Below are 26,889 nucleotides of genomic sequence, written 5' to 3'. Positions count from 1 at the left end.
GGACTCCATGCTGTAAAGAGAAGGCCTGAAACTGTATAAAGATGTCTTGGGTCCTGATAATTTTTATCTCAGATCTGCTTGATGCTTTATGTGGGGAAGCTTGAGTCATAAGTCATCTCCAGTCCTGCCTGGATCACCCTGAATATGAACATTGGACTAATTCTGAACTACAACGCTCACCATCTCTACTATAAAACTGATCTCAGAATGGTACTCATGTCTGCATGTATACTGATCTTTTAACCAATATGTTCTTTTTTAATAGATTTTAGTTTAGTTAATAAGGATTGGCTGTAAGCGTGTCCTTACACGCTTACTGGAATATTCATTAATCTGGGAAGTAATGTGTCTGATCTTTTGGGATTGGTAGAATTTTCTTATATGATGAATAAGATTTTCAGTAATCCTCATCATATTTGACTTGGATGTCTGGGGGGAGGCTGAGTTACTTTAAGGGAACTGTATCATTGGCTTCTGGGTAATCAGTGAGGTATTATAGAAGCTGTTTTGTGCTGACTTGGTAAATCTAAGTATTGGAATATCCACCAGCTTTGGGGATTGCCTGCCCCATTCTTTGCAGTTTGCCTGAATTGAGTTACCTCAGGGTGGCTCCCCTGGGATCCCGGGCACACAATACATCTTTAAATACCTACAGGGGTCCGCATAAATATTCTGTATTCCATTAGTTAGAAGTTAAAGTTAGTGAAGCAAGAAACTAGAAAATCTTTCACCAACATATATTTATTTATTTAATTATTGCTCATAATTTTCCCTCCCCACAAAAGACAGGCCTTGGCTGCCAAATGACCTTGATTTCCTGGTTAATTTTTAAGCAAGGGTTACAATAAGATTTTGTTTTCTCTGATTAAACTGACTTCATTTTACCTTCTTCTAAAAAGAGAAAAAGCTGTGGACCCAATTAAGAATTATTAAATAGGTTGGCATATAGATTATATAATTTTTTTTTTATTTTTGATTCTTTCTCTGGCACCAAAATTGTAGGACTTCTTGAATTTCTTAATTTAAAAAAAAAAATTGATCAAGGATAACTTACTAGTATGTTATATTAAGGTTTTTATGAAGCTCCCATATTTCACAAACCATGGGTTAAATTTCAAATTGTAATATGAATTGATTTTATCCTGGAGTGGTTGACATCCCTGAGATTGTATCAATATCATTGTTCTGTAATCTGACAGTGTGAATTGCTATCAGAGAATTGTCACTTGTTTCGGAAGAGCTATATAACTCCCATCTGCACCATTCCTGAGAAACAGAAATCCCAATCTTACAGTACTCCACACCCCTCCTGTATTCACTTAGTATCTCAGTATAGATTAGTATGCAGAGGTCTCACCAAATTCTCCACCAGAAATGGAGAAATCCCTTTCCAGGACTGTCCATTTCTGAATATGCTGAACACTGGCAGTGGACTTCATGTTGACTCTGTCGATTCCTTCTTGAATGGCCTGGTAAACAGCCTGATCTCTTGTTGCCACAATCTCTGACACTTTAGTGGCTTTGCTGCCAATTTTCTGGCAGAATTCTCTGGCTTGCTCTGTCAGATTGTCAGTAGGATCGGATGTATCTGGGTCCAGAGCACTCTACAATATCAAGTGACAGAGTTTCAGTATTAATGGCTGGCTCCAATAGGGCACTAAGTGTCCTCAATCCCCACTCAAACCAGTGGGATTTGAGGGCAGCTCAGAGTATCAAAACTTAAGTGAAACAGTCCAAACTGCAGTCCTAAGTCTACAAAATGGGACCATTTGTAGACTCTTGCTAGATGAGAGATAGTTTGTCAATTTGGCCACACAATGCAAACAGGCTGGCTAATATGTGATCGTCATGTATGTGACATGATCACATTTGAAACATGTCAGAATATTTAACATAGAAAAAGCTCTGTATATACTCTGAATAAGTTTAGCACTGTGGGTATGTCTACACTGCATTAAAAGACCTGGCCAGAGTTAGCTGACTCAGGCTTGCGGAGCTCAGGATGCAGCACTATGAAACTTCAGTGTAGACATTTGGGCTTGGGCTGGAGCCCAGCTTTGACACCCTGTAAGGGAGAGGGAATCTCAGAGCCTGGGCTTGAGCCCAAGCCCAAACCTCTACACTGCTATTTTTAACCCTGCAGCCCAAGCCCTGGAGCCCAAGTCAGCTGATCTAGGCTCTCAGACTGGGTGCTGTGGGCTTTTTATCACATTGTAGACATACCCTGTGTTTTTCCAAATCAATTGCATTGTTATTTCAAGAAATGTATTCAAGATGCTGTTTACAAAAATGGCTTACTGAAAATTGTATAGTTCTGTTTGATCTCTCGAGACAGAGCTGCTGTTTAAAATTAGAAAAAAAATATATTTTTTACACTTGGTGGTGGGGAGGAATCAGTGACAGAGATAATAAATATAAAGGGTGACTAACCCTGGGACACCCGAGACAAGAAGTTTTATATAATAATATACTGGGCCCTTTTTTTCATTCTGTTACTACAATATTTGCATTTTAACAAAGGACAATCTTTCAGTTGGGCTTGATCCTGTAGCTCAGCTATTCATAATCTTGTTCCTAAATTCATTCTTTGATTTCTTCCCAAAAGGAACAAATAGGTGGAAAATAGGGTCTGTTAGAAAGTAAACATTCTCTGTCTTAAGCATAAATTGTAATGAGAAAACATGGCCAGAAAAGCCTTTTGTGTAAGTAGCTATGAAACTGTGTAGCCTTTTGTTTTTTATGTATTGAGACTTTAAAATTCTAAGGACTCTGCCTGTGCAGAGTGACAACAGCCGTTATAGAGAAGGCAAATGCTGAACTCTCATGGAGACCTCACTTCTGCTCTTCCAGGTTTTTCTTAATGCAAGTGAATTTGAATTTTAGACTGAAAGTAAGTCTTGTTTTGTTTATGGAAGAATATTAGAAATGAATGTGAAGTATTTTTTCTGCTATACAGCATAAGGGCCAAATCCTGCTTGCTCACAGCAAATCTACCAGTGTGAGTAAAGCCAGCAGACTTTGTAATTTGAACATTTTTCCCAATGTGGAACCACACACACACACACACTTGCTATTTTTCAAACCAGAAAAATATCCAGGAAGTTTCAAGTCTTTTCACCCCTAGACTTCAGGCTTCATTAAACTAACAAGGTATCTAGAAGATTTTAGATCTCAGGAGTTTAGTGGGGTGTGATTTTGTCAAAATCAACAGTAAGAGTAGTTTACCTTTAAGGTCAGCAACATTGATAAGAACTTCTTTTGATCTCCAATCAACATAGCATTGCTAACAATGGGCAGTTCCTTTTTGACCTCATCTTCAATTGGGATCGGAGGCACATTTTCACCTCCAGCTGTAATAATTAACTCTAGGCATAAAAAGAAACATATTAGTTGAATTCAAATAATTTCCTCACAGCTGCCTAAGAGGTGGGCTGAACCATTTATCACATTCCTGCTAATAGAAGATAACAGGAATACCAATAGCTTTCAAAGAGAACAAAACTTGTTTAGCTGTGAAAATTAACCTTCCTGAAAGCCAGATATATCCTTTGCAATATCCCTAGAGGGCACTCTCTCTCCCTCTCTAACAAACACAAACACACACTATTGTGCATACAAAGCAAAACCCTTTATACCAGACTGCAGATAACCTAAACTCTTGGTTAACTGAAGATTAATTATGACTCTCGAGGTGTTACTGATAACCTGGGATTTTCAGCAGTTAGGCTCCCTTCAGTGCTATCTGGCATTCATTCTCTTTGTGCTCTAGTGTTGCTAAACTGCGAAAATCCCTTTCACAGCTGGCACCATAATAAAAAGCAACCTTAAAACCACCCAGAGGGGGCAGGCCAGCACAAGCAAGCACATGGAGATGGATCTTTAGAAGAAGCAGATCGGCACAGAACAGCCAGGGAGTAACTGGGGCAGTCCAGAGTAGGGCTGGATGAATAATAGATTTCTTGGTTTGCTGCCAATAAAATAAATAATAATTAATAATTGTTTGGGGTCAAATGAACCACTGAATTTTTTGAAATTTTCAGCGAATCAAGAAGTCACAATGTCATTCCATTCTGAGCATTTTGTTTCCTTCAAAATCAAAATGTTTTGTTTTGTTTTTTGACCATTTTAAAATGTTTTTGATTAGTTTTATTTAAAAAACAAAGGACATTTTAAAGTGAAGAGTCATTTCAAATTTTAAAAAATGATTTAAAAAAAGTCTGTGACATGGCCAGAAAGGGTTAAGTAGCTTGCAGGCTAAATGACCCAGGGTTAACCTTTTGAGACATGTTAGGTAGGCTGGAACTTTGAAATGCAAATCTGTATTGTTAGAAAATTAGAGGTGATACTAATTGTATGTGTTTATTTATATCTTGTTAGATGTTAGACATGTAAACAGACAGTTCCTGTCTATCACTATAGCTACTGATTCAGAGATCAAAAGGGAATGTTAACATTTAGATGAATCTTGGGTGAAATAATGTCATTGTCTATATGTCTCTTTAAAGTTTGTGGTAAACAGTATATGAACTGTTTAATGGATAAATTACCTTATTTCAGAGTAACAGTCGTGTTAGTCTGTATTCGCAAAAAGAAAAGGAGTACTTGTGGCACCTTAGAGACTAACCAATTTATTTCAGCATAAGCTTTTGTGCGCTACAGCTCACTTCATCGGATGCATACTGTGGAAAGTACAGAAGATCTTTTTATACACACAAAGCATGAAAAAATACCTCCCCCCACCCCACTCTCCTGTTGGTAATAGCTTATCTAAAGTGACCACTCTCCTTACAATGTGTATGATAATCAAGGTGGGCCATTTCCAGCACAAATCCAGGGTTTAATAAGAACGTCTGGGGGGGGGGGGGTTTTAAGGAAAAAACAAGGGGAAATAGGTTACCTTGCATAATGACTTAGCCACTCCTAGTCTCTATTCAAGCCTAAGTTAATTGTATCTAATTTGCAAATGAATTCCAATTCAACAGTCTCTCGCTGGAGTCTGGTTTTGAAGTTTTTTTTGTTGTAATATCGCAACTTTCACGTCTGTAATCGCGTGACCAGAGAGACTGAAGTGTTCTCCGACTGGTTTATGAATGTTATAATTCTTGACATCTGATTTGTGTCCATTTATTCTTTTACGTAGAGACCGTCCAGTTTGACCAATGTACATGGCAGAGGGGCATTGCTGGCACATGAGGGCATATATCACATTGGTGGATGTGCAGGTGAACGAGCCTCTGATAGTGTGGCTGATGTTATTAGGCCCTGTGATGATGTCCCCTGAATAGATATGTGGGCACAGTTGGCAACGGGCTTTGTTGCAAGGATAGGTTCCTGGGTTAGTGGTTCTGTTGTGTAGTATGTGGTTGCTGGTGAGTATTTGCTTCAGGTTGGGGGGCTGTCTGTAGGCAAGGACTGGCCTGTCTCCCAAGATTTGTGAGAGTGTTGGGTCATCCTTCAGGATAGGTTGTAGATCCTTAATAATGCATTGGAGGGGTTTTAGTTGGGGGCTGAAGGTGACGGCTAGTGGCGTTCTGTTATTTTCTTTGTTAGGCCTGTCCTGTAGTAGGTAACTTCTGGGAACTCTTCTGGCTCTATCAATCTGTTTCTTTACTTCCGCAGGTGGGTATTGTAGTTGTAAGAATGCTTGATAGAGATCTTGTAGGTGTTTGTCTCTGTCTGAGGGGTTGGAGCAAATGCGGTTGTATCGCAGAGCTTGGCTGTAGACGATGGATCGTGTGGTGTGGTCAGGGTGAAAGCTGGAGGCATGTAGGTAGGAATAGCAGTCAGTAGGTTTCCGGTATAGGGTGGTGTTTATGTGACCATCGTTTATTAGCACTGTAGTGTCCAGGAAGTGGATCTCTTGTGTGGACTGGACCAGGCTGAGGTTGATGGTGAGATGGAAATTGTTGAAATCATGGTGGAATTCCTCAAGGGCTTCTTTTCCATGGGTCCAGATGATGAAGATATCATCAATATAGCGCAAGTAGAGTAGGGGCGTTAGGGGACGAGAGCTGAGGAAGCGTTTTTCTAAGTCAGCCATAAAAATGTTGGCGTACTTTGGGGCCACCCGCGTGGAGTGGAGGGGGAGAGAAAACTTGGATTTGTGCTGGAAATGGCCCAACTTGATTATCATACACATTGTAAGGAGAGTGATCACTTTAGATAAGCTATTACCAGCAGGAGAGTGGGGTGGGGGGAGGTATTTTTTCATGCTTTGTGTGTATAAAAAGATCTTCTACACTTTCCACAGTATGCATCCGATGAAGTGAGCTGTAGCTCACGAAAGCTTATGCTCAAATAAATTGGTTAGTCTCTAAGGTGCCACAAGTACTCCTTTTCTTTTTGCAAATTACCTTATGTTAATCCATGTAGTTGATTACATGATGTTTGGGAAACAGAAGGTTACATCAAAAGTCTATTGTTCACCAGCAACTACACACCACACCACAGAAACACTAACCCAGGAACCAATCCCTGTAACAAACCCCGTTGCCTTCTCTGTCCCCAGATCTACTCTAGTGACACCATCAGAAGACCCAACCACAGCAGCCACACCATCAGAGGCTCATTCACCTGCACATCTACTAATGGAATATATGCCATCATGTGCCAGCAATGCCCCTCTGCCATGTACATTGGCCAAACCAGACAATCTCTACGTAAAAGGATAAATGGACACAAATCAGACATCAGGAATGGTACATCCAAAACCCAGTAGGAGAGCTCTCAATAACAGATTTAAAAGTAGCCATTGTTCAACAAAAAAAACTTCAAAAACAGACTTCAACTAGAAACTGCTGAGCTACAATTTATTTGCAAACATAACACCATCTATTTGTGCTTGAACAGGGACTGGGAGTGGTTGGCTCACTACAAAAGCAATTTTCCCTCTCTTGGTATTGACACTTCCTCATCAGTTATTGGGAGTTGACCACATCCACCTTGACTAAATTGGCCTTCAGCATTGGTTCTCCATTTGTAAGGTAACTCCCTTCTCTTTATGTGCCAATATATATTTATGCCTGTTTCTGTAATTTTCACTCCATGCATCTGAAGAAGTGGATTTTCTACCCATGAAAGCTAATGCACAAATAAATCTGGTAGTCTTTAAGGTGCCACCGGACTCCTCACTGTTTTTGTGGATACAGACTAACATGGCTACCCCTCTGATACTTGTCTATTAAAGTAAAATTCTTTGACTATTACAATTCTCAATACATTGCACCATCCCATAAGCAAACGAGGGCTCCACTGCATTAACTTGTGTCCTCTGCCTGTGCCTAAAATAAATTGTCCTTTTAAATACATAAAACATTTTAAGAAATAATGTACTCATAGATTCATAGATACTAAGGTCAGAAGGGACCATTATGATCATCTAGTCTGACCTCCTGCACAACGCAGGCCACAGAATCTCACCCACCCACTCCTGCAAAAAACCTCTCACCTATGTCTGAGCTATTGAAGCCCTCAAATCGTGGTTTAAAGACTTCAAGGAGCAGAGAATCCTCCAGCAAATGACCCGTGCCCCATGCTGCAGAGGAAGGCGAAAAACCTCCAGGGCCTCTTCCAATCTGCCCTAGAGGAAAATTCCTTCCCGACCCCAAATATGGCGATCAGCTAAACCCTGAGCATATGGGCAAGATTCACCAGCCAGATACTACAGAAAATTCTTTCCTGGGTAACTCAGATCCCATCCCATCTAACATCCCATCACAGGCCATGAGGCCTATTTACCATGCACTCAGTACAGAAGAGTGCAGACAAATGGACTTCAGTGTACTATTGTAACTGAAAGCCCTACATTAAGGGACCTGATCCTGGAAACACTTTTATGGAAATGCTCAACTTTACTTATGTACTTCCATGGAAGTCAGTAGTACTACTGCTGCACGTGAAGGTAAGCACCTGTAAGTATTTGCTGAATCCATTTCTTAGTTGACAGTAGCATATTCAGTATTAACTAAGAGGCTTCTTGTCTGTATTTTAATTTGGTTCTTTGCCAAAATTTGTGGTATTGAATACAATAAGATGACAGAAACTTGACTAACTGTTTCAATGGAATTATGTTTTTGGAGATTATCAGAATTTGCATATTGAGTAGATATTAAGTCTGGTAAACAGATGAGTCTAAGAAGGAAACAGAGGAAATGAGAAGGAAAGAAAAGGTTATGGAAAACTGACGTGTCTTATTTCTTACAAGAAACATTAGATTGTCTGACTTGTGTGCTGTGTTATGGTAAAACTACCATTTGGCAGTGAGTTGTGAGATAGGGAGAAAGTAGAATAGAGAGGAGAAAGAGGTTACCTCTGATGTTCAGTGTTTACTTTTAAACCAGCTTATTGCTCCTTACACACCCCCTCTGAGATATCCTATACTTCATGGATCAGCATTTGTTTCAAACTCCCTAACTGTGATAATCTGTTGTCTCAGTGATTCAAAAATAGTTATCTTTATCTTTATAGTTATCAGTTTTTTAAAAACGTGAAGGGGGAAAAGCTTAACAAAGGTAGCACATTCAATAGCTTAGTACCTGATCCCATTTGCTACTGAGCTTTATTCAATTCAGGTTTCAGAGTAACAGCCGTGTTAGTCTGTATTCGCAAAAAGAGAAGGAGTACTTGTGGCACCTTAGAGACTAACCAATTTATTTGAGCTTAAGCTTTCGTGAGCTACAGCTCACTTCATCAGATGCATCCGATGAAGTGAGCTGTAGCTCACGAAAGCTTATGCTCAAATAAATTGGCTAGTCTCTAAGGTGCCACAAGTACTCCTTTTCTTTATTCAATTCAGTGGCACTTGAGGGAACTCAGGGGAAATAGTTACTCACAGGTTTGGGTCCTAATTTCACTAGTGTTCAGTAACAGCTTTGGAGGCTATAGGGCAGGGAAAGTATAAAATAGGCCCATGTGTGTTTTATATACAATAGCCAGTCAGCTAAATCCACATAAATTGGCACAGTCAATACTCCACAATTATTTTCCTGGATAATATGATGTGTGTACAGAATTATTTTATGAAGTACAATTTAGATTTCTAGGATGAGAGACTACACTATGCTTTATCATATCTTAAATATATGGTTACCCCTCCACAAATCAGATGTTGGTCTAAACCTTAGAGATTTCTTCCTCCTCAACTTTTCCAAACCCACCAGAGTCCCTGAAATTTTATAACTGCTTCTGCCCCACCCGCAATGAGGTTCCATTAAGGGGGTTCTCTTATCTAGCTATCTCTGACATGTGACTATTCAAATCTTAAGAGCTACTCTGGGTCAGAGATATCACAAAACATCATCATTTGTCCCTCCCATCCTTGATGCATTGAAAGTCCTGCCAGAACTCATGAGAACTGAAGACACCAGCCAGACCTGCTGAGATGGATTTCCGCAAATGGAGGAGACCTGTTCAAGGCTCAAGGATGCGGGGGCGGGGGGGAGGGCAGAGATTTATCTGACCTTCCAATATATTTTAAATGGTTTAGACTTGGATTTGAAGTTTGCCTGGAAATTCAGGCAGTATTTATTTTATCCAGACTGGCTCACTTAGCCTTAATTTATCTTTCATTTACAGTATTTATTCTTTTAAAAAATGGCACTCCCATCACTGAAGGTATAAGTGCAATGCAAACATTAACATAATCAAACTGGGCCACTTTGTTAAAGAATAACATGGGAGGAAAGGAAAAGTAACCAGAAAAGGGAAAGACAGAGAATTAAGGGAGGCCAAAATGATCACATTCAGTGCAGGCTAATTTTACTGTCTAATAAAGCCCACTAGGATTGACTGCACATGGTAATGTTATCCTGTTACAAATTGACCAGCAAGTGCAACTACTTCCCTCATGATTCATCTTGTTTTCAGGGCTTACAGTTACTCATTACACAAGGTAGTTTAGGAAGCATCTGAACTGTGACAAAATATCACCCTTCTGAGTATGTATCTTGGAAGTGAGCTTCCAGGCAAACAAATTACCAAAACCTTCCCTGGATAACATTTCAAGCAAAATACTGTCACCAGACCCAAATATTCCTCTTTGTTTTAACTTATCCTTCTACCTTCAAAAACTAAGACGATATTGTTCAAATGGTCTGGAAACGCGGAGCTTACAGCCATCTCAGATGTCCAGTTCCCACATGGCAGTAAGAGTACAGTGAGTTTTCCTATTTCATTAGGCACCCTCTTCTAGCATGTAGCCCCACGATTCATGACTTAATACAAAACATAGTGATTATCTAACATTATTGTCTGAATATTTTGATCAGTCAGTAAGGCAAAGGACTTAGCAAGATTCAAAGCGGGACTGAACATTTACATGGATAACAAAACATCCAGAATTATTGTTAATGCCAACAAAATGAATATTGGAAGGGAGATAAAACCTCATGTTGCAATGCTTAAGCCAATCTCTAAGGATGAGACCTTCATGGGAGCAGATTCTCTCACATCTACTTATTGTGAGGGCTCCTCTGAAGCACTTGGAGCTGGAGTTGGAGACACTCAACCAGGTGAACCACAAGTCTGATCCAATCAGGTATTCCTATGTGCTTATCTGTTGTATGACTGAACAACACTGAATAGTTACTTTAAAAAGTTGGGAGGAGACTGCTTTTTACCTTTAATTCTTCCAGTAACATAGAGGAAGCCGTCCTTATCTAGTCTTCCTAGGTCTCCAGAATGCAACCACCCATCATCATCAATAGCTTCTTTAGTTTTATCCTCCATATTTAAATAACCCATGAAAACAGTTCTTCCCCAGAAACAAATTTCTCCATTGCCATCTGCATCCTCATTCACCAGTTTCACTTTGCAGCCAGGCACTGCTTTGCCACAGCTACAAGGGAACAAGAAGGAAAAGATTCATAAGGAATGCTAGAAAAGCCAGATAAAATATAGAGCCAACCTTTATAATATCTCATCTCTAAATCCTTGAGAAGGTATAAACAAACACATTCCCATCGTTGTTAAAAAGTTACAGGCCAGAATTTCAGCTGATGTAAAGCAGTAGTGTAAGTGGAGTTCTGCACATTTATACCAGCTGAGGATTTTGCCCTGTGTTGCTACTCAAGTGGACCTTTTGTTTCTTTTGGAGCATTAAAACACTTCTCTGTTTTAAATTTCATATTTGCACATTATTTCCTCTTAAGTAGGCCAGCTCTTTGGTTTAATAGTTGTGCTCTGCACAGTGTGCAAGAGACTGGGTTTGACTGACACGTGGGTCAAAGCGTGGTGGAAGCAAGATTCTCAGCTTCTGGCATGAAGACTGTCTTGAGCTGGAACACAGAGCCTTGAAGATGGGGAAGTTAAAGGAAATAACAAAGAGAACCTACATCTCCCAAGTCTCAATCCAGCACTGTATCCACTAGACAACACCGCCTCTCAAGTTCAAGTCTCAAGGGACATGAATCTAAATTTTACAGCAAAGCAACCTGAAAATACAGTAGCAGCTTTTCATACATTAAAAATAGAGCATTTTACTGAATTAAATATATATATATCAAATATATATATTTGATATTCAATTCATTCTGTCTTTTCCCAATTTTCTGTTTTCAATTTGTTGCAGATTTTTGTAGTAAAAATGCATAAATATGTGGTAGAAATTGACAAGGGTGAAAGTAGAAGTTTTAGCAGCTGGGTCCAGTGCAATAAGGGCTTTTGCCACCTAAGTAGATGTGGGAGGCAACTTGGGACTGTGGGACAGAGCACAGTCAAAGTGAAGACAAAGATAAAGACTTGGCAAATTCACAGAATAATGTGAAATTCTGTATCACGACTTAATTACCCAGAAACTGCCATAAAAACAAGAAGGTGAAAGAGGGAGTGGGAAAGAAAAACAGTGGGAACAGGAGACATCATGGGCATTCTCATGTTGGCAGGATTGTTTGGTTCCTGCATGTAAAAGGTTCTGTAAAATTACCTGTGACGTCTGTAAACATATGGCCCAGACATGCAGTGCGGGCCTGTAGTCTCGCTCATCCCATATGCCTGGTACAAGGGGATGTTCAGACTCAAGAAGAAATCCAGAGTTTCTGTAGTGACAGGAGCAGCACCAGAGAAATGCTTCTGACAGTGGGAAAATCCCAGAGCACTGCGGATTTTTGCATGTACTAAGTAGTCTGCTAATCTTGTTCGAAAGGGCTTTAAATCACTGCTGAGTGGAAAAAACACAGAGAAAGACAGGGGAATTCAGAGGAAATGTAAATAATTTCCAAAACAAACCAACTTTGTGTTTCAATTACACATTCATCATTCAGGTTTGGATGTCTAGGCACATTATTTCCCATTTGTATCATTTACAGAATGTCCTTCCCTGAATAAAGAAAAGGAGTACTTGTGGCACCTTAGAGACTAACCAATTTATTTGAGCATAAGCTTTCGTGAGCTACAGCTCACTTCATCGGATGCATCCGATGAAGTGAGCTGTAGCTCACGAAAGCTTATGCTCAAATAAATTGGTTAGTCTCTAAGGTGCCACAAGTACTCCTTTTCTTTTTGCAAATACAGGCTGTTACTCTGAAATCTTCCCTGAATACTAACTCCAAATACCAGGGATGCCCCAGTTTTGCAGGCTCATGAAGGATTGGTGAAATGCATTGTGGAGATCACTATTTTCACTATTCCTTGATTCTTTATCACTTAAATATGTGCTAGTTCCACCAAAATCTACGATCATTAAGATAACAAGAGCCTCATTGTCTGGGCAATTTGATAAACCTATCTGGGAAACTGAAAAGTCATACAAGGAAATCAGTATAGACATGCAATGTTTTTTGGAATCTCTATGGGTATGTGTACACAGCAAAGAAAAACCCACGGCTGGCCCATGACAGCCAACTCGGCCTTGTGGGGCTCAGGCTGAGAGGCTGTTTCATTGCTGTGTAGACTTCCAGGCTCCGTCTGGAGCCTGAGCTCTGGGACCTTCCCACCCCATAGTGTCTTAGAGCCTAGGCCCTAGCCTGAGCTCCGAAGTCTACACAGCAATGAAACAGTCCCACAGCTGAGCCCCATGAGCCTGAGTTGGCTGGCCTGGGCCAGCTGCGAATTTTTCTTTATTGTGTAGACATACGCTATAGGATCTTCTCCCCTGCTGTACATAAATTCATAGTCAAGTGCTATCATGCCACAGGCCTCTATAAAACTGTTTCTTTTTCGTGAGGGAATGGAGTGATTAATCCTGAGGGCGCTGTAGATAACATAAGAACCTAGGAACAGCCATATTGGGTCAGACTTAAGCCAAAAGATGACTTTGACTCCTTCAGGGAACTGATGGGCAGGATCCCCTGGGAGGCTAATATGAGGGGGAAAGGAGTCTAGGAGAGCTGGCTGTATTTTAAAGAAGCCTTATTGAGAGCGCGAGAACAAACTATCCCGATGTGCAGAAAGAATAGCAAATATAGCAGGCGACCAGCTTGGCTTAACAGAGAAATCTTCGGTGAGCTAAAACACAAAAAGGAAGCTTACAAGAAGTGGAAACTTGAACAGATCACTAGGGAGGAGTATAAAAATATTGCTCGAGCATGCAGGGGTATAATCAGGAAGGCCAAACCACAATTGGAGTTGCAGCTAGCAAGGGATGTGAAGCATAACAAGAAGGGTTTCTACAGGTGAGTTAGCAACAAGAAGAAGGTCAGGGAAAGTGTGGGACCCTTACTGAATGGGGGAAGCAAACTAGTGACAGATGATGTGGAAAAAGCTGAAGTACTCAATGCTTTTTTTGCCTCAGTCTTCACAGACAGACTGCTGAACTGGGCAGCACAGTATGGGGAGGAGGTGAGCAGCCCTCAGTGGTGAAAGAACAGGTTAAGGACTATTTAGAAAAGCTGAACATGCACAAGTCCATGGGGCCAGATCTAATGCATCTGAGGGTGCTGAGGGAGTTGGCTGATGTGATTGCAGAGCCATTGGCCATTATCTTGTCATGCCTCACCAACCTCAGGGGCGGCTTTACCAATTTTGCCGCCCCAAGCAGTTGCCACCAAATTGCCACCGCCCCCAGGAAAGCAGCGGAGCTGCCGCACAAAAGCCACCGCGGGAAACGGACTGCTGCCCCATTCTCATTGCCGCCCCAAGTGCCTGCTTGGAAAGCTGGTGCCTGGAGCTGGCCCTGCCAACCTGATTGCCTTCTATGACGAGATAACTGGCTCTGTGGATATGGGGAAAGTGATGGATGTGATATATCTTGACTTTAGCAAAGCTTTTGATACGGTCTCCCACAATATTCTTGCCAACAAGTTAAAAAAGTACGGATTAGATGAATGGACTATAAGGTGGATAGAAAGCTGGCTAGATCATCGGGCTCAGTGGGTGGTGATCAATGGCTCGATGTCTAGTTGGCAACTGGTATCAAGCGGAGTGCCCCAGTGGTCCCGGGGCCGGTTTTGTTTAACATCTTCATTAATGATCTAGATGATGGGATGGAGTGCACCCTCAGCAAGTTTGTGGATGACTAAGCTGGGGGGGAGAGGTAGATACGCTGGAGGGTAGGCCAAAAGAAATCTGATGAGGTTCAACAAGGACAAGTTCAGAGTCCTGCACTTAGGACGGAAGAATCCTATGCAGTGCTACAGAGTGGAGACCGACTGGCTAAGCGGCAGAAAAGGACCTGGGGATTACAGTAGACAACACTGTGCCGTTGTTGCCAAGAAGGCTAATGGCATATTGGGCTGCATTAGTAGGAGCATTGCCAGCAGATCAAGGGAAGTGATTATTCCCATCTATTCAACACTGGTGAGGCCACATCTGGTATATTGCATCCAGTTTTGGACCTCCCACTACAGAAAGGATATGGACAAATTGGAGAGAGTCCAGCGGAGGGCAACGAAAATGATTAGGGGGCTGGGGCACATGACTTATGAGGAGAGGCTGAGGGAACTGGGCTTAGTTAGTCTGCAGAAGAGAAGAGTGAGGAGGGATTTGATAGCAACCTTCAACTACCTGAAAGGGGTTCCAAGAGGATGGAGCTTGGCTGTTCTCAGTGGTGGCAGATGACAAAACAAGGAACAATGGTCTCAAGTTGCAGTGGGGGAGGTCTAGGTTGGATATTAGGAAAAACTATTTCACTAGGAGGGTGGTGAAGCACTGGAATGGGTTACCTAGGGAGGTGGTGGAATCTCCATCCTTAGAGGTTTTTACGGCTCGGCTTGCCAAAGCCCTGGCTAGAATAATTTAGTTGGGGTTGGTCCTGCTTTGAGCAGGGGCTTGGGCTAGATGACCTCCTGACCTCTCTTCCAACCCTAATCTTCTATGATTCCACCAAGCCCGGTATCCTGTCTTCCAGAGGCAATGAACACAACAGGCAATCATCAAGTGATTCATCACTTGTTATCCACTCCCAGCTTCTGGCAAACAAACGCTAGGGACACCCAGAGCATAGTGTTGCATCCCTGACCATTTTGGCCAATGACCATTGATGGACTTATCCTCCATGAACTTATCTAATTTTTTTTAATTGCATTATAGTTTTGGCCTTCACAACATCACCTGGCAATGAGTTTAATAACCTTGGGAAATCAGATAAAAATGAATTGATACACTTGGAATGGATGCCAAAGCCTGCAACAAAGGTGGAGAAAATCTCCAGTGGAAAACTATAGTAAAGCCCAGGGCAGAACCTTGGATGCAAGACATGGGATAGTTTGTGCCAGACACAAAACCTATCTTTAAAAATCCAGTCAAAACTAGATACACCAGCAGAACCCGAGATCAGTTTTACGAGATGCTGCTGAACATCTTTTCCCCCCACTGATTTCTACCAAAATATAAAACTACAGTGCTGAATGCCAATTACCAGGTAAAATATCTGTGCTAGTGAGAACAGAAAGGCAACCCCCATGAAGTCAGTGGGGCTACTTGGGGATAATTGACGGCAGATAGGGTTCTTTGGGCATAGCTAAAGTAGTATTTGTTACTAAGTGTACCTTCCTGAGCAGCTTAGGTTCCTCTCTAAGCTAATGGACATGGCCCATGATAACACTTTCTTTTTCATAAATCCCGACTGAGCAGACGTGTCCTTTAATTTCTCCATGATTTTCTCCCATACTCGTGGAACTCCCATATGAGATGTTGGCTGTGCTTCTTTCAGTGTATTGACCAAGCTGCCCTGTTAAAATAAGAGAATATATTGCAAAAGTCAGGATTGGTGTTATGGAGGTTTTTTTCTTCCTAATGAACTACATCTTGCAGCACTTATATGTATAATATCATTGAAGTCAGAGCCTATTATTTCAGCTAGATCCCCAGGTGAGCTAGAACAGTGCTTGACACAACTGTGTATGTGCTGGGGGAGAGCACAGGTGGCTTTATCCTCCTTTCTGTCCCCCCTGATCCTGCCTACCTGGAACATTGCTTACACTCCCTCCTGTGCCAGGGGAATCCTCAAGCTGCTGCCTTAAAAAGAGCTTGGGTTCTGGCTATATTATTTTTTCATTTTATAATGTAATGAACTAACTTTGTGTACAGAGAGGGTAAGAGATCCACTATTGCTATCAGTTACAGGAGCTCTTTAGCTAAAGTGATAGAGGCCTGTGGTTTTGGAGCTGACGGAACAGAGTTCTAGGCATGGCTCTGGGTTAGGGTGAAATGGGGCCTTAGGTCACTGGAGTATTGGCTCTACATCTCCCATTCAATTCACTTTTCCAGAATGGTTACACAAAACTTGCAATTATCGCCTGCATCTCCTTAAAACCAAATGCTCTACTTAGTGCTTCTGCTGGTGAAAAAATTACCTTAAATGTATATGTAAAGTACTACAGGTACCTTTAAAGCATCTGGCTCAGCGAAGTAAACTTGCTCTCCCCACTTGATTCCAGTCCAGAGGTCATATATCTGAGCAGCTATGTGGCTGAGCGGGAGGTAACTGACTATAATCTCTTGTTGGATTTCTGCTGGTTGCATATCCCCAGCTCTGCTGGCATGTGCTGCTGTCCAGGTTATCTGTTCACATAAATAACAAGATGTTAAATAGAAAAGGAGTACTTATGGCACCTTAGAGACTAACAAATTTATCTGAGCATAAGCTTTCGTGAGCTACAGCTCACTTCATCGGATGCATTCAGTGGAAAATACCTGAATGCATCTGATGAAGTGAGCTGTAGCTCACGAAAAGTTATGCTCAAATAAATTTGTTCGTCTCTAAGATGCCACAAGTACTCCTTTTCTTTTTGCGAATACAGACTAACACGGCTGCTACTCTGAAACCTGTCAAGATGTTAAATATTATTTTAATACAATTTAAGCAGCCAGTCCTGTTATGTTAGTAAACTATGACTCTGTCTGTATAATACACGTGTTGTTAGAGATATCACTACCTTTAACAACCTATTTAGAGCAAATGAACTGCAAGGAATATAATGAATTGGTGGCAGTCTGTTTTCCCCCTGCTGCACTGTAAGCACTACAATTCCTGCCTTACATACACAACGGGTATTGTTGACACAATTAACCTCACCAGAGGGCCTATGGACTGAACAGACAAAGGAACTGAACTACGCCTTCACAGAATCATAGAAATGTAGGACTGGAAGGGACCTTAATAGATCATCTACTCCAGTCCCCTGCACTGAGACAGGACTAAATATTATCTAGACTATCTCTGACAGGTGTTTGTCTAACCTGTTCTTAAAAACCTCCAATGACAGAGATTTTACAACCTCTGTAGGTAATTTGTTCCTGTGCTTAACTATCCTGATGGTTAGGAAGTTTTTCCCAATATTTAATCTAAATCTCCCTTGCTGCAATTTAAGCCCATTACTTTTTATCCTGTCCTCAGTAGTTAAGGAGAACAATTTATCACCCTTCCCTTTATAACAAGCTTTCATGTACTTGAAGACTGTTATGTCTCCCCTCTGTCTTCTCTTTTCCAGACTAAACAAACCCAATTTTTTCAATCTCTCCTCGTAGGTCAGGTTTTCTAGACCTTTAATCATTTTTGTTATTCTCCTCTGAAGTTTCTTGAGTTTGTCCTCATCTTTCCCACAGTGTGGTGCCCAGAACTGGCCACAATACTCCAGTTGAGGCCTTATCAGTGCTGAGTAGAGCAGAAGAATTACTTTTCGTGTCCTGCTTTCAACATTCTTGCTAGACATCCCAGAGTGGTGTTTGCTTTTTTTGCAACAGTATTATATTGTTGACTCATATTTAGTTTGTGATCCACTATAGCTACCAGATCCTTTTCTGCAATACTTCTTTCTAGACAATCATTTCACATTTTGTACTTGTGCACTTGATTATTCATTCCTAAGTGTACTACTTTGCATTTGTCCTTATTGAATTTCACCTATTTATTTTAGACCATTTCCCCATTTCACTCCTAAAGATGGCCCTTCCCAGTCAGGCTTGAGGAACACTGGGAGACCCATGAGGGGAAGCTTGCACTGTCCCTGCTTGTGCTGCTGCCCCATAGGCACTGACTTTGTGGGTTCTCCAGGGCTGGAGCACCCACAGGGAAAAATGGTGGCTGCTGAGCACCCACCGGCAGCCCCCCATCAGCTCCCCCTTACCGCCTCTCGCCCATTGGCAGGCCCCATGGATCAGCGCCTCCCCCTCGGTCTCTACACCTCCCGCCCACCGCAGTCAGCTGTTTCACAGCATGCAGGAGGGACGGCGTGAGGATGCGGCGCGGTCAGGGAGGGGGCAGAACTAGGCGCGAAGAGGTGGGGGTGGGAAGAAGTGGGGTGGAGCGGGGGCGGGAAGAGGCGGGATGGGGTGGGGCCTTGAAGGAAGGGGTGGAGTAGGGATGGGGCTTGGGGCAGAGCTGAGGGTCCAGCACCCCCCAGCATTTTGAAAAGTTGGTGCCTGTGTGTTGCCCTGCTCTGGGTAAAGAGGACTCCCGTGTCCAGGAAGGTCAGTCTGTCACCTTTCATCAGCACAGCATTTCTAGGATGTCATTTGAAACAAAACAGCAATAAATACTATAGAACACTGAGTTCGCATGACAGAAGGGGTAATTTGCCTACACAAAAGTCATTCAGGATCACCAGTGGTATTTATCATTAGGAATACTAGCCATGGTGTATAGGTTCAGGGAGGCTGCCCTAGATGCAGAAGGCAATATTGGGCAAGCGCTTGTGGAAAAAGAGTACAAAGAGGCTTGACAAGATGTTTTCTAAATATGTAGCTGCATTATCAGCTTAGCATCCAAAAATCCCTCAACACGCAGTTATGTTCACACGTCAGATCAGGGTGGGGATGAAAGGGATGAATGCCTGACCCAGCACAGGTTTAGAATAAGGGCAGAGGAAAACTTCTTTTGACTAAAGAAGGCAGCAGTACAGTTACAGGCAAAGGATGTTTTCCACTGTGTTGATCAGCATAAAAATAGCCTGCTTGTGCACAGTAGCCAGAAATAGTTTGACAGCAAAATAAAAACTGTCCCAGATTCCTTTGAGACAGAAGAACACAGGATTTGCCATGCCAGATCAGACCTTTGGTCCATCATATCCTACTTCCAGATATTGCTCTGCCTACTCCCTACTTTAGGGTGAATTGCTCTCATTATCAGACCCTGTGCTCCATCAAGAGCAGAAGTTGCAATTCCAGCCAGCTCTTTTATGGGCTACACGAGTGTTCACGCAAGTTCCTTAATCCTTTCCCGCACTGCATAGCCATGTAAGAGCCAACCACATTCTAGCCCGTGGTAAGCAGACTTTTGTGTAAAGTCTCTTTTCCGCTTGGCTTTTTGACTCTCTTTGGCACTATAGAGTTGGCTGTTTGCAGCAACATAGACACGGATTTTGTGAATAAGAGGGCTGTAGAATATACAAAACTTTTCCTATTCTTTACTAAATTAGGAGGAACTAAAATGAATGTAACTTGGAAAGGTAATAATGTTACAGATAAAGGGCCAAGTTTAATAAAACCTTGCAAAAACTTCTAATATCAGGCTGCTGTGACATTGGCTGCCTAAGGTGTATGATTCTTTTGAAGATGATCTTGAGAGGTCATTTGAAGATATTTGTGCTAACAGTGTTTTATCAAACAATCAACTGCATGAACCAGAGAAAGTCATTTATAAACTCAGCTATGAGAAGAGCTTGTAGTTTTTCAGAAATATATAGTTTGGATATAGTTTCTTTTGCTATTCCATCCTTAAAACAGAGTGCCACAGTGCTTGGAGACTCCACCATGATCCCATTTCGTTCTAAAGCACAGAAATAAACACCCTCATGCTTTGAAAAGCTTTATCATAAAGCTGTGTCTAGAGTACATACATTGTCATGACTCAGCATGGCTCCTTTTGGCTTCCCAGTTGTTCCAGAAGTGTACACTAGCACACAACATTGATTTGGCTTTTGAGAGCTAATAATGTCATTGAGTGTAGCATTTGGTATCTCGTTTCCCAACTCCATAAATTCTTCCATCTACAAAATGAAATGGGGAAAAAACAATTCAAGGAGTCAGCTAATAGAAAGCATGGAAATTGCAATATTTTAAGAGTCTGGAAAAAGGACAGAAAAATTAAGATGGGCCTGGTTCTTCTGACCTTTCTTAGGCAATACTCCCATTCAGGTAAATTGGAATTTCACCTGTCTGAGGGGTCTAAGCCCAATATAGGACCACAGTTTTGATCTGTGTGTCACACAGTCCCTTCTCCACCAGTTATCCCAAAAGTTTTGCATCAGCACCCCAACATACAACTATTAAAAGTGGAGTGTGCAAAGGCAGTGAAGTTTTATTAATTCTTTAGGTGACTACTTAGGAAATAACATTCCTTTTCACTTTTCTAGTCACATGGGCTGAAAATGTGATTCAGAGCTCACGTTAGAAATGGTTTTGATTCATATTTAAAGTAAATTGTATCACAGCTTATAGTTAAAATACTAAGTAAACTGTCCAATTTTGTTGGATTTCCAATAGATTATTTCTTGTCTAGTCTATATGCAAAGAACTTTGAGATGCTAGAATGAAAGGCTCTATGTAAAAGCCAAGTATTCTTATTATTTAAATGTGTGAACAATGGCCTTAGTTCTCCACTATCTAGGGAAGATGAGCAGATGCAGGAAGCTGGCTGAAGCTCTCTGATTCAGGGCCATTCAGTCCCTGAACAAGGCAGAGCATGAGCGGTTCTAGTCTAATTTATGCTGCAAGCATATGGTCCCTTTGTGCAACACAAAATTGCCTTAGCAGAATGGAGAATCTGGGCCAATATGTTCTATTGATTACTATCAGATATGTGTCGGCACAATGCATTTATATGGGTCTGAATGTAACATGTACACATTAAGATCCCATTATTTCAATGTTAATAGGTGACGGAGTGGGGTAGTCACAGCATGTGGGAAAGAAAACCAAAAAGGGTTATTTTCCCACTGAAAGACTGGATTATTCATATAATGTTTACACAGCTGTACATGAGCAGTGACTGAGGGAAGCACCCCAGTTCTATACCTGGCAAGGAATCTCCCCACTACTGACTTACGGGCAAAACTTGGACACTGCACCAAGCTTGTAATCAGCAACTGGGCTTTAGGGTGGCAGTGGCAAGGGAGGAGTTACATAGTTGAGAAGGATGGATCCTTCCCCTCAGGATGCACTCTGTGATCAGTACCTCAGCATTTAACCTGTAGTATTCTTCATGGCAGGGGAGCTGCCCCTCCATGGGAGAGTCTGTCTTGGGATTCCTTTTTAGTCACTGACACACCACTCATGCCCCATCCCTCCTCCAAACTCCCACCTGTAAAAGCATGCAGGAGCCCACCACAGACAACAGTTTCACGGCATATAGAGGGTGTGGACACCTTCATGGTTTCCTCACATCCTGCTTCTCCCCACATAGTGGATTGCATCAATGCCACAGCAACTGGCAATGGTGTGGGGTCCGGATTTGTTCCTATATGACTTGACTCTTCATGCCTTGTATTCTTGACCTTACTCTCTTTCACACCACAAGGCATTAATCTCTGTGCGCCTGTTGCCTAGGCTTTGTTTACTTGAACAGCACCTGCACTAGGATAGTGTTTCCATTCCACAGAGACTGAAGGGTAAAGTCACACAGATTTATGGAAATACACTGTCCAGAGGACTAGGAGTCTGTCGTAGCTGCAGCAACTGCTCATTACTGTACAATTATCTCAACTATCAATCTGTTACACACAAACCTTCTCCTATCAATAGCCTGTATTTTATGTGACTGGGTTTTTATCAAAACTAATACACAACTATCTCTACCATTGGTGATTCGATCTCTGAGTGTCTCTGTATGGAATACAAATATGGCAACTGCCAATTCTTATCATCACAACTGATGTAACAATTATGCTCTCTCACTGAAAAAAGGTGGCAGATCTGTCACTACATCAGTAGCATTTTCAGTTACATTTTGTCCTCCACTATTAGAAAATATAAACTTCAGGTCATTTATCTCTTTCAAAGTTCTCAGACACTTGGAACTCAGTGTGAGTTCATCTCTACTGTTTACTGTTATTTAATAACAAATGTATATGATTAAATAAGCACTTCTTTACACAGCAAATTAATTTTTCTTATTATTGCTCTGCATTTTGTATAGCACACTCTTGATATCTATGTGCCTTTGTATAGTTAAGTGTTTTATAATATGAAAATCAATACAGAGAGAAGGAACAATGTTGGCACAAAATATGTTAAACATTTTCTCCTCACTTCTGTTACCAGTAAAATACTTTCAGTTTTGATATCTGAAGCCTTAAGAGATTTGTTTACTATTCACTCTCTACTAAATGCTGTGTAGTCTTTTTGCAATTCTTTCAGCATGGGCAATGAAACTAAGCAGGGGATTTACACTGTTAATTCACAGTCAGTTCCAACCAGAATGCTGATTTCAATGTTCACATTAGAAAATTGTCTTCAGTGACATTTAAAAAATAAATAATGAAAATTCTTCTACACATGTTAGGTTTTGTAAAACCCTATTTTTTAAACCTAAATTTTGGGCCTATAGTTGACAATGAGTCTGATCCTTAATCTTGTCCCTAATCTTGCTGTCTAAGCACTGCATGAGCTAAAGAAGACCCTGAATACACTAGAACTAGTGTTTTATTCTTTGCATATGTAATAGTTGCTTGTATTCAACAGTTGCTTATGGATAGAAATATTTGCTACAAATACAAAGATTAGCAGAATAGGAGGTTCCACAGACAACAAAATATTGACAATGGATTGTGAGAGCACAAGCATTTTCTAGTTCCCAGATCCAGCATAATTTACCACAATTCACTAGAGCTGGGCAGACAATGTATTAACAAAACAACAACAACAACAAAAGTTCTGCGAGTATAGTCTCACCAGAAGTCTGGTAAATATTATGTTAATCCAATCTAGTAACTGAAACATAACACATGACCAAGCCAGCCAACCAATGTAGCTCTAATTTTGAATATCAACTATCAAACAAACGGAAGAGTAAATTAAATTAATGAAAAATTACACTGAAGTATTTTGAAGAGCAAACATATTTGAAAACATTGTTATCCTCTGGCAGACATTCCACAGACAGAAAAGAAGGTGAAATACATCAAATGAATGAATTGTTACACCACTCTAAAATTCACATACCGTATATAAATTGGGATGTCTCTCTGATAAAGAGTCATTGTATAGCACAACTGCTTTTAAGTATGGTAGACGACTCCAGATCTGTTGGGGTTTTAAAAAAAAAACCAGCATATAATTTATTATTCACTTGTTTCTGATTTAATTAAAAATGTCTATCAAAAGATTCCAAAAATTGAATTAGATTGATATCCACAAAAACCCTCAAACCCACCATAAATAATACAGTACTCTTCTCTAAAGCTACTCAGACCCAGTTCATCCCAACACCCCTGGGGAAACACACAGGCCTTGCAGCATGCTCTGGAGGAGACTATACCCATGCTATGTTGGACCAAGGTGCTCCAACTAAGGTTCCTCCTGAGTTGAGGACCTTAATTTAAAATGACCTGCCACCAGCCTCTTTGCATTTAAACCAGTGAGAGTAATGCTTTTAGGGTGGGATGTGATAGGATTATAGCTGCTGTGGTTATCACATGAAGACAAAGATGGTCTCTAAAGTAGCCAAGCCTTGGTTAAGTTTTTTATAATGTTCTGCCTCATTTTAAACATTTTATATATAAACATATATAATTTAAAAAAATAAAAGCAATTTGGCAATTTCAAAGAAATAGAAAACATTGAAAGAGTGCTATTGTATCTGAACACTTAGCTGGTGTTTAGCCTGTAAAAATGTTAGGTTAGTTTCACCACTAGATACCAGTGCTGCTGCTTTCACTTCCCCTGTTGTAGTTTTGCCTATCCTTGCCAGAAGCATTTAATTGCATCATGGTGCACTAACAGCCAAAGTCGCACCTACATTATTGACCTGAACCATGGATAGCTGAACTGGTGAAATTGTACCTGTGTAGATAGCAATGGTTAGGCCTCCAAACTAACCATGTATTACTAGCATGATAAACCCACAGGCTTAAAAACAAGACATCTGTATTATGTTTGAGGCAGATTTCTCCTGGAAAAGCACCACAGAAAATGTTCAGCTGGATAAAACAGTGTTGGCCACAGGCTTCCTTTTAACTTTCTAGATAAAAACGTGTATAGACAAAAAGAAACAAGCATCAGGATTCAGATACCTTTCTCACTTGCTTTTGACAGTATAGCATGGTATTCAACTAGTGTAAATGGTATTCAAACTAGAGTGTCTGCCTGGATGTACGCCCTGTTTAGGAGTATCTTATCTCCCGAAATGTACAAAATATACCTAGTAGTTGGTGCAATCTGCTGCGTTCCAAAATAATAATAAAAAAAAAGACTCCTCAGAAGTATGTTTGACAAGCCCCAGGAATATGTTATCTCTGGCCAGAGGGACTTTATTGGAGTATCCAGAGAAGGGGCAAACTCCATCAGAGGCAGAGCAATCAACACACTTTTTCATTTTCAGCAAGGACTTCAGGGACACCTCTCCTCCTCCATCCCCAAGAGCCTTCTCGAGCATACCACTGAAAGAAACACCTGACCTAATGTGTTCACTTGGGCTCAATCCAAAGTCCGCTGAAGTCAGTGGAAAGATCACATTGTCTTCCTGGGGCACTGAATCAGGCCCCATATGGAGAAGCAGCATGGTCCCATTTGTAGCATCCAATAAGTTTTGCCAAAATTGTGACACATTCCTTTTAAATAAAGAGCTTCCCACTCTGTCCATATGTTTATATCATGTTAGTCACCATGATATTGGACTGCAGTTCATACCTGCCTCAATAGTTAACATTAATAGCAGGAAGAGATGATGTTCTGGAGAGGGAAGATTCAGTCTCTAAACATCAATATCTTTAATACTTAGCTGGATGTCTGTTATAAAATGGATGCACTTAAAAGTTTCCTCTGGTATGATAGCCCCTCTTTAACCATTATTTCATTTGCTCATTGGAGACCAACTGGGTATACCACCGAATTCAATGGAAACTGAAGCTGGCTCAGTCTAAATGGAGTAAATTCACTGGGATTGAATGAAAGCCCTGTTCTGTTTCATTGCTCTGCAATGTGCAGGTTGTAATTCCAATTACAGTGAGGTAAACCTCCAATGATAGTTAAGTCGTGCTGGGAAATAGTAACTGCTCTGTAAGAAGTCACCACTGTGATTCCTGAAATCCAGATCCAAATAACATGAAATGCGTCAGCCCATAAAAGGTCACCATGTTAATCAGAACTCAGCATTATTACACTAGTTAATCCTATAGTGAAATCGTTATTGCAATGAATTTTTGCCATCCTAATCACTTGCATTGAAGCAGACTGTGATATCCCACTCAGAATTAAGATATGATGCTCATCATCAGAAAATGGCTTGTCAGACAACACTGTAATAAACTGGCTACTGTGCTATGTACTGGATAGAATGAGAACTGCTCAGTTGTGTGTTACAGGCACTGTATTTTTTTAATAGCTATGGAGATTATCCTTTAGCTCAAATATCTCAAGTGGCAGAGGCCTGTGATTTCAGGACAAAGAAATATTAGTTCTGTCCCTAGTTTTGTGAGACGTTCCAAACTACCATTTCACAGCTAAAATATTTGATATTTGGGCTTTCACAGCATCATGAGCAGTGGAATTACACCTCAGAAGTTATAAAAGCAACCCCCATACCTGCATTATCTTGTCCAATTGTTTTTGATTTTCCACCACAATGATATTGGCTTTGCAGTCATAAGCAATGTAGTGGCAGGCCTCAGGAGAGTTGGTTGTATAGATGCCTGTGACAATTCCTCTGTTAAAAAAAAACGTGAATTTGAGGGCTAAGCAGGAAAACACTGAGTACGATACACTTTTCCCTTGATACTACAGTTCAGACACGCCGACTTCCCCAGTTTCCGGAGGTGCTTGACCCCCGTTTTGCCCCAGGTGTTGCCCCCACTCCACCCTTCCCCAAAAAACTCTCACCCCCGCCCCGCCTCTTCCCGCCCCTACTTCGCCCCTGCTCCTCCCCCCAGCACCTCCTGCACACCATTGAACAGTTGATTGTGGTGGGCGGGAGGTGCTGGAGGGGGACGGGAAAGAGCTGATTGGCGGGGCCACCAGTGGGCAGGAGGCTGGGGGATGCAGGGGGAGGAGCTGCTTAGCGGGACCCACCAGGAGACAGGAGGGCTGGGGGGAGGGAGAGGAGCTGATCGGCTGGGCCCGCCAGCTGGCAGGAGGGCTGGGGGGAGAGGGGAAGTAACTGATATGCCGGGCTGCCGGTGCATGCTGAGCATCCACAATTTTTTTTTCTGTGGGTGCTTCAGCCCTGGAGCACCCCTGGAGTCGGCACCTTTGCTACAGTTGTTCAAAAGGGAAGAAGAATTTGAGATTGGATGAAACCCAGTGGAGTGCATAAGGGATGGGTACACACAGTGTGCAGCATAGATGTGGCTGTCAGGCATGCCC

The 26,889-nt window shown here is 41.4% G+C and overlaps 1 protein-coding gene across 1 annotated transcript in view; it reads right to left on the bottom strand.

Annotated features, from left to right (window-relative positions):
• ACSBG1 (acyl-CoA synthetase bubblegum family member 1) overlaps positions 1 to 26,889 on the bottom strand; it is a 66,857-nt gene that overhangs the window by 3,017 nt on the left and 36,951 nt on the right. The window contains exons 6-14 of the mRNA XM_077829318.1: positions 26,113 to 26,233; positions 23,533 to 23,613; positions 20,211 to 20,360; positions 16,759 to 16,935; positions 15,921 to 16,102; positions 11,921 to 12,154; positions 10,617 to 10,834; positions 3,226 to 3,365; positions 1,358 to 1,604 (exon numbers count right to left, since the gene is read on the bottom strand). Of these exons, the coding sequence (XP_077685444.1) occupies positions 1,358 to 1,604; positions 3,226 to 3,365; positions 10,617 to 10,834; positions 11,921 to 12,154; positions 15,921 to 16,102; positions 16,759 to 16,935; positions 20,211 to 20,360; positions 23,533 to 23,613; positions 26,113 to 26,233 (1,550 nt within the window). The remainder of the gene's footprint in view (positions 1 to 1,357; positions 1,605 to 3,225; positions 3,366 to 10,616; positions 10,835 to 11,920; positions 12,155 to 15,920; positions 16,103 to 16,758; positions 16,936 to 20,210; positions 20,361 to 23,532; positions 23,614 to 26,112; positions 26,234 to 26,889) is intronic.

The sequence above is a fragment of the Eretmochelys imbricata genome, chromosome 10 (assembly GCF_965152235.1).
Source record: "Eretmochelys imbricata isolate rEreImb1 chromosome 10, rEreImb1.hap1, whole genome shotgun sequence".
NCBI lineage: Eukaryota > Metazoa > Chordata > Testudines > Cheloniidae > Eretmochelys > Eretmochelys imbricata.
The sequence above is the reverse complement of the archived record's forward strand: the minus strand, read 5'-3'. Positions and strand labels throughout refer to the sequence as shown.